The sequence below is a fragment of the Protobothrops mucrosquamatus genome, unplaced genomic scaffold (assembly GCF_001527695.2).
Source record: "Protobothrops mucrosquamatus isolate PMUCROS unplaced genomic scaffold, P.Mucros_1.0 scaffold465, whole genome shotgun sequence".
Lineage (NCBI taxonomy): Eukaryota > Metazoa > Chordata > Lepidosauria > Squamata > Viperidae > Protobothrops > Protobothrops mucrosquamatus.
In genome coordinates this window covers 223,452-231,841 of record NW_015386786.1, presented here as the reverse complement: position 1 = coordinate 231,841, position 8,390 = coordinate 223,452, and the positions used below count along the sequence as shown (strand labels likewise).

At 42.9% G+C, this 8,390-nt stretch overlaps 1 protein-coding gene across 1 annotated transcript; it reads left to right on the top strand.

Moving 5' to 3' along the window:
• Positions 1-5,267: 5,267 nt before the first annotated feature.
• Positions 5,268-5,597, top strand: RPRM (reprimo, TP53 dependent G2 arrest mediator homolog). The gene has a single exon (XM_015816563.2). It carries the CDS (start codon positions 5,268-5,270, stop codon positions 5,595-5,597), a length of 330 nt encoding a protein of 109 aa, XP_015672049.2.
• The last annotated feature ends 2,793 nt before the right edge of the window (positions 5,598-8,390 follow it).

Below are 8,390 nucleotides of genomic sequence, written 5' to 3'. Positions count from 1 at the left end.
AAAATGCCATGAGAAATTTGTGATGGAGAGGAGCTAGGCAATTGCCAGAAGAACAGAATTAAACTTCAGTGTCTCTTCCTGTAACTTACCATGTTGCCTAGAGCTACCCCATACACATTCTTCCTCCCCCCCACAGTATCATCTAATTCTAACTCTAAGAGTAGTAGTAGTAGTAGTAGTAGTAGTAGTAGTAGTAATAATAATAATAATAATAATAATAATAATAATAATAATAATAATAATAATAATAATAATAAAAAAAAGTTGGAAGGGACCTTGGAGGTCATCGAGTCCAACCCCCTGCTCAGGCAGGAAACCCTGTACCATTTCAGACAAATGGCTGTCCATTCTCTTCTTAAAAACTTCCAGTGTTGGAGCATTCACCGCTTCTGGAGGCAGGTTGTTCCACTGGTTAATTGTTCTAACTGTCAGGAAGTTTCTCCTTAATTCTAGGTTGCTTCTCTCCTTGATTAGTTTCCACCCATTGCTTCTTGTCCTGCCTTCAGGCGCTTAGGGGAATAGCTTGACTCCCTCTTCTTTCTGGCAGCCCCTGAGATATTGGAACACTGCTATCATGTCCCCCCTCGTCCTTCTCTTCATTAAACTAGACATACCCAATTCCAGCAGCCGTTCCTTATATGCTTTAGCCTCCAGTCCCCTAATCATCTTTGTTGCTCTTCTCTGTACTCTTTCTAGAGTCTCAACATCTTTTTTACACAAGTTAAGGAAAATGGCTGCATCTCCATATGTTGTCAAAGCAAGAACATTCAATGTTAGCAGCGTTGACAATATCCTTATGCTAGCTATACTTTGCATTATTACATATTGTATGTATATAACAGTACATTATTAACATAATAGCATTGATACATTAATGTATATATACAACATTAATGTAACATTAATGTATGTACACATTATTATGTATATATATGTCTGTGTGTTTGTGTCTGTGTGTGTTGTACATGATTAAGACACATCTCCTTGGATTCCTAACACTCTTAAAACAAGTGATGTGGCAAGCTTATATTCAGTAGAAAAGACTGAAATAAGATAGATGTCATTTTGTCGACATTTCCTTTTCCTTGTCCTTTTTCTTTTGGATGAACTGACTCCAGGAATTAGTTATTCCCCTGGTCCTTTCCCTATTTAATTCAATTACTGGCCTTTAATTCATCAGGTTTCTTGAATGTAAATTTCACACGCTGCACTCGCTAAAGATACCTGCTTGCAGATGGGTAGGGCAGGTGTTGTTTGAAGTACATGGGACCATCTGGCAGCTGACTTCACCACCAATGCCCTAAATGAATGGGAGAAAATGTTTAGATCGAGTTACAACCTGCTGCTCAACATCAAGAAAACCAAGATCATGGCATCCGGCCCTCTCAATTCCTGGCAAATAGATGGGGAAGAAATGGAGGTAGTGACAGATTTTATTTTCCTGGGCTCCAAGAGCACCTCAGATGGGGACTGCAGCCAAGAAATTAAAAGACGCTTGCTCCTGGGGAGGAAAGCTATGGCAAATCTAGACAGCATACTAAAAAGCAGAGACATCACCCTGCCAACAAAAGAGCGTATAGTCAAGGCCATGGTTTTCCCAGCTGCAATGTATGGATGTGAAAATTGGACCATAAGAAAGGCTGAGCGCCAAAGAATGGAGGCCTTTGAACTATGGTGCTGGAGAAGACTCCTGCGAGTCCCTTGGACTGCAAGGTGATCAAACCGATCAGTCCTAGAAGAGATCAATCCCGACTGCTCTTTAGAAGGCCAGATCTTGAAATTGAAACTCAAATACTTTGGCCACCTAATGAGAAGGAAGGACTCACTGGAGAAAGGCCTAATGCTGGGAAAGATGGAAGGTAATAAAAGAAGGGGATGACAGAGAATGAGGTGGCTGGATGGAGTCACTGAAGCAGTAGGCGTGAACTTTAATGGACTCCAGAAGATGGTAGAGGACAGGAAGGCCTGGAGGAATGTTGTCCATGGGATCGCGATGGGTCGGACCTGACTTCGCAATTAACAACAACAACAACCTGCTGGGTATTTTCTCCTTGCTTTCCACTTGCATCAAGTCCCCGAATTAGACAGGTGGATCGAAAAGCACATCCCGTAACATAGCAATGACCTTGCATTGCTATGCTGGCTTTTAACAGTCATAGACTATTTTTTAAAAAAAATTGTACCTCTCTCTTAAAGTACACAAACCTTCCATTTTTACACAACCTTAAGCTTGTCTTTGGTCACAAACCAGTACAGGTAGTCCTTGACTTAAAACAATTCATTTAGTGACCATTCAAAGCTACGGCACTGGAAAATGTGACTTATGACCATTTTTCACACTTACGACCATTGCAGCATCCCCATGGTCACGTGATCAAAATCCAGATGCTTGGCAACTGACTCGTATTTATGACGGTTGCACTGTCCCGGGGTCACACGATCAACTTTTGTGACCTTCTGACAAGCAAAGTCAATGGGGGAGCCAGATTCGCTTAACAGCCATGTTATTAACTTAACTGCAGTGATCCACTTAGCAACTGTGGCCAGAAAGGTCGTAAAATGGGGCAAAACTCATTTAACAAATGTCTCACTGAGCAATATAAATTTTGGGCTCAATTGTGGTTGTAAGTCGAGGACTACCTGTACATTTTAACAAAATCTCTGAATCGCCCTAGTTTTTTTTTTTAATGAATTAATCATTACAATCCCACCCCAGTGAATTAAAGCAGACTTTTTCACACCTTTTTCAGGTGTCTCCAAACCTGGCCACTTTAAGACTTGTGGGCTTCAACGGCCAGAATTTCTCAGCCAACCCAATCGAGCTGATAAACAAATTGAATTAAAGGCCATTAACATTTCACTGTAAGAATACTTGACTTTTTGTGTGTGTGTGTTGAGAAAAAATGTATATATCTTAACAGAGGTAACTCACCATGTTTGCTAATTAGAATAAATTAAAAAAATAACAATTGTGTAATGCTTTTGTTTTCCCAGCAGATGGCAGAAGCTGGCTTTTTCTGGTCTCAGCAGCTAAACAGGAGTTGGATGGGGACCATCTGGCTATATAACAAGATTGTGAAGTAAAGTAAGGAGTAAAAATCTCAAAACAAACGGGTGAAAGCAATGGCAAATTAATTCCTTAGCATTGCCAAGGAAATGGTACAATGGTGTGCTGTCAACAGTATTCAAGATTTGCATAAGCTGTGGAGCCAGCTGTTTATTTATATAGAATAGAATAGAATAGAATAGAATAGAATAGAATAGAACAGAACAGAACAGAGCAGAGCAGAATAGAATAGAGTAGAGTAGAGTAGAGTGGAGTGGAGTGGAGTGGAGTGGAGTGGAATGGAATGGAATGGAATAGAATAGAGCAGAATAGATTAGAATAGAGCAGAATGGAATGGAATGGAATAGAATAGAATAGAATAGAATAGAATAGAATAGAATAGAATAGAGCAGAATAGAATAGAGCAGAATAGAGCAGAATAGAATAGAATAGAGCAGAATAGAATAGAATAGAGCAGAATAGAATGGAATGGAATGGAATAGAATAGAATAAAGCAGAATAGAATAGAATAGAGCATAATGGAATGGAATGGAATGGAATGGAATGGAATAGAATAGAATAGAATAGAATAGAATAGAATAGAATAGAATAGAATAGAATAGAATAGAATAGAATGGAATGGAACAGAATAAAATAGAATAGAATAGAATAATACTTTATTTGATCAAGTGTGGTTAGAAACATATTCTTTTCAGCTTAAAAAAGGTAATTTATTACAGCTTCCTTGTGGAGGAATCAAGTTCAGAGACAACCTTGCATGATACTACGTGAAATAAATCTTCACACAGAGTCACTTTGCGGTGAGATGCGCAGGAAATAAATTTAATAAATAATAAATAAATCTTACATTTCATCAACCTTATTGGATGAAAAATGGTTCCAAAAACATATCTGCTCCTAACCATATAGCTTTATCATTTAATACCCAACTTAATATCCTTCTTCCCTAATTTAATAGCTAACTTGGATTTTTACACTTTATTTTTCTTATTTTTAAAATCTTTATCTATTGCTCGGTATATGTCTTTTTTCTGTATAAGCCTGTGCTTCTGATTCCTTAGGCCAAATTTTGATTTATTGACATGTAAATATATACTTCTATTAGACTGTTTTCTGCTGGACCCAAATTTGAAATATTAACAGACAATGGACACATTTTTTGCCAAGATAATGCATTTATGAGCAAAGATATCTTACAAAGCAGTCAGGAGCTATTCCTTAACACACACATATACACACAGAGAGAGGGGGGGAGGGAGGGGAGAGAGGGAGGGAGACTTTATAAAAGGGGTAGTGTTAGCCCAGACTATCTTAGTAACGGCCAGTAGAGAAATAGTAATTCTGTATTATAGAACCTTTATGCAGCCTGAAGCACATAAACAACAGTAGTCAGAGGAAGCAGAAAGCTAACGCTAGCTACCTCATTTCGAATAATCCTTAAAGTTGCCCAATCAACTTTTGGGACGCCCTGCCTCACTTGTTGATGAAACTGAAATCAACATCATCACGGTCGTTAGACATATCAAAACATTTTCATTTTGCTTCCCTTTCAAAACAACCCCCCCCAAAAAATCCGAGATGAAACTCAGCCAGTAAGCTCCGAGACTTGACAGTCTGTCTCTCTCTCTCTCTCTCTCTCTCTCTTTCCCCCCCCTCCTCCTCCTCCTCCTGCCCCGCCCGGCGCCCCCGGTGGCGAGGCGGAGCGAAGCGGCGCGTGTGTGGCTGCCGGTCCTTTTCCAGGCCACGCTGCCGGGAGGGGGGGCGGGGTGGGAGTCCGGGACTGTTTGTACCCGCCCGTCTGCTGTTGTATCAAAAGAGCCGCTCGGAGGGGCTGGCGGCTTCTCTTCCTCCTGGCTGCCTGTCGGCGCTGCGCTCAGTTGCTGGTCCTTTCACTTTTTTGCTTGACGGCTCAGCGGCGGGGGCAGCTTCTGGACTCGGGCCGGGCTCCCTTCCTGGCAGCAGCCCCTCTTCTGGCGGAGAAGCGGGAATCCTCGACAGGATCCGGGCAAAGGAGCGCACGCACGCCTGCCCGGGATCTCAGCCGTCGGCCGTTGCGCGCCACAGGTTGCCGTCCTCCTGGGGCCCCCGCCGCAGCTGCCGCATGAGGTTCGCTGGGCGACGGGCAAATTTCCGAGGAAGCTGCGCCGCTCTCTCGCTCCGTCGCCGGTGCCCGCAGCCCCGTCTCCCTGCCGCCGGGGCCATGAACTCCACGCTGGGCAACCAGACGGAGGTGCTGGGGCTGCTGCTGGCCAACGGCACTGACTCGCTGGAGTGGGCGCTCCAGTCCTTCACGCCCAAGTCCGTGGTGACCGACGACGGCTTCGTGGTGACGGCGCCCGACGAGCGGAGCCTCTACATCATGCGGGTGGTGCAGATCGCCGTCATGTGCGTCCTGTCGCTCACCGTCGTCTTCGGCATCTTCTTCCTCGGCTGCAACCTGCTCATCAAGTCCGAAGGCATGATCAACTTCCTGGTGAAGGAGCGGAGGCCGTCCAAGGAGGTGGAGGCGGTGGCGGTGGGGCCCTACTGACCGCGGCGCCGCCCACGAGCCCGCTTGGCCTCTCCAGCCGCGGACGGGACTCGGATAGAGGACCTTGTGCTGCTCCTGCGGCTGCCGTTCCCGGAAGGCGATGCCGACCGTGGAAGCAATTCCGGGCAGACGAGGACAAGCGACCCTGTTTCCTCGACGGGACCGGTGTATGAGTAGTAGCGGGACTCTATCCGAAGCTAACTGCGACGACTTGGGACTGGGCGCGGGGAAGGGGTTTACAGGACTTCCCTCGACCTTCCGGACAGGTGGGGAAGAGCTCCGACCTCCACCTGCAGTGGGGACAGCGGGGGTCCCGCGGTGGAGTAAAGTGATGGGACAGAGATGGCGAAGCTCTTGAATGTCATTCGGTGTTCTGTATATAACGCTGTAAATGTCACCAGCTAAAACATTTCCAGTTTTGACGCTTTGTTTTCAGGGGAAGGGGGAGGAGAGAGGGAGAAATTGATCTTAAAGTTTAATTGTAAAAAAAAACAAAACACTTTTGCTCTCTTTTAAGATACTTTCCTTCCAGATTTGAATTGAGGGGGAGGGATGGACACGTCCAATGTGAGGGGTTGATTTTGGTGCTTTGGGTGCGTGGTGTCACTTTGGGCTCGATTGTCTATATAACAGAAACTCCTGTGCTGATGTGTGAATGACCGTTTCGATTCATCTATTTCTGCTGTAAAGTCTCCTTTTTAAAACGGTAGTCTCCTTCTTGTTTTTTGTTCCTATCACTTCTTGCACAGATTGTCCACAGTTTAAAAAAAAACAACAACCCAGTGTGTTTGACCATTGGGCTCGTAGCTTTAGAAATCGTGTCATTTTAATTAAAAACTGCCTGAGTCTTTTCACCCAGGTCTCCTGCCACAGTTTTCTACTGAAATTCAGGGAAGCCGTGACCAGCATTGGAAAGATGGAGAGAGCACGTGGAATTGCATACTGTCCAGCAAATCAAGTCCCGAGAATGAGGAATGGGGAGAAAAGTGTTAAAAGCGATAAAGAAACGGAGAGAACAGATGGTCCCCGAGTTACAATGGAACCTGTGTTTTGCTTTACAGCCACAACAACAAAAGTTAAGGTTCAGATTCTGCCTCTTCTTCGTGATCTTTATGAGGTATGGATTCAAGAGGAAAGATGTGCGGGATGATAAGGTTTCAGTTGTGGAGATGATCCATTTAGGAATATTATGCAATTATTCCTAATGGAAGATAAAGAATAGCAATTCTACGAATGCATTTATTTAGACAGCAAACCAATGATAGCAAAGCATTAATTGAATCAGACTTTGTCTCCTTAGCTGAACCAGCGATTTGAATCAAGCCAAACAGCTGTGTTTTTTTTCTAAGCTTCTGTCTTCTTTCCTTTTGTGGAATAAGAAACAGAAGCATAGGAAAGCACTGAATATCCTTTCTTATACATTCAAACTTATAAACAGGGTAACTTCATGAAAGAAAATGACATCCCAAGTTAGAAATACTTAACAAAAACTCCGTCTCCTTTGCTTTCTTGCAGTCCGAGATTACCTCCCACAGCTTCGTTTTCTAATCCTTCCTTTATTTTGTTTTTAAATAAAAATACATGATTCATTCCTGTGGCATAGCATCCAATTATTCTATAACCGTATTTTAATGAGACTAGTTAAAAACTGGTACATTTTTTTTTAAGAGTAGGAAAAAAACATAGCTGCCTTCCCTTTTCATCTTCTCATTTTGCAAAGGGAAGAACATAGATTGTGTACTGGCCTCAAAGAGGGAGGCGTTGAAATAAAACATATGCCACAATAAAAACTGAGCTGTTACGTTAATGGAAAGCCATGATCTAAAATAGCCTTCCCCACTTTGGTGCTCTCCAGGTATCCTGAATACAATCCTCCTCATCCCGTGCCAGACAATGCTAGGGAGGGGCTGAGCCGAACGAAAAAGGTGAGAGGTAATTGCTATGTGGTGTGCACATAAGCATGGAGGACAATCTCAGGTATATCTTGTGCACGGAAGAGGAAATTATCACAGAAATATAACAGCAAAGGAAGCAGAAGAATAACAAGAGCAAAAAAATAAGGGATAAATGAGAAGGAATAGTGGCATAGAAAAGGCAAATTACATTTAAGTCCAATCAAGGACCGTTATCTCCCCATTCCCTTCGAACTTCCACCCTGGGTCTTGAGTTGGATGCAGCCAGTGGGGGAAAGGAAAGCAAATTTAAATTGATCAGTGTGACCTGTTAGAAGCCACAAAGCCGGAAACTACAAATCTCTGTTTTGATCTAAACAGTATTCTTTGCCTCTACCGTTTATAAAAGAATAACCTTGCTCACACAGATTAAGTGCAAGATGCCCTTTATTCATTCCTGATGGATTGTTTCTGGAAAGAATAATAATAATAATATTTTTTTAAAAACCTCTCAACCCCAGAAGAACCCAGAAACTTGGAATGGTTGAAAGTAGAAAATACCTGAAAGAGTCCACCAAGGAGCTGATTGGTTGACTCCGTAAGAAAGCTCTGGATACATTTTTAATTTCAGATTGGAAAGGATCAGCCAGTGATGGAGACTTCACTGCATTGTTACGCAGATGTCTTCTACGATACCACCAGACATTCATGGGCTTGGGAGCATGCCACTTTCGTCAAACTGTCAAAAGTAGTGTTGTGCTGTGAGCTTTGCCTCTTTCTTACGTGCGCAATGTCACAACGCTTGCCTGCTCACACTGCAATATCATTTTTATTAACTAATTAAGTGAAGCTAAAACAAAATAAAAAAAAATATTTTTTATTTTTAAAATTAAAGTCATTC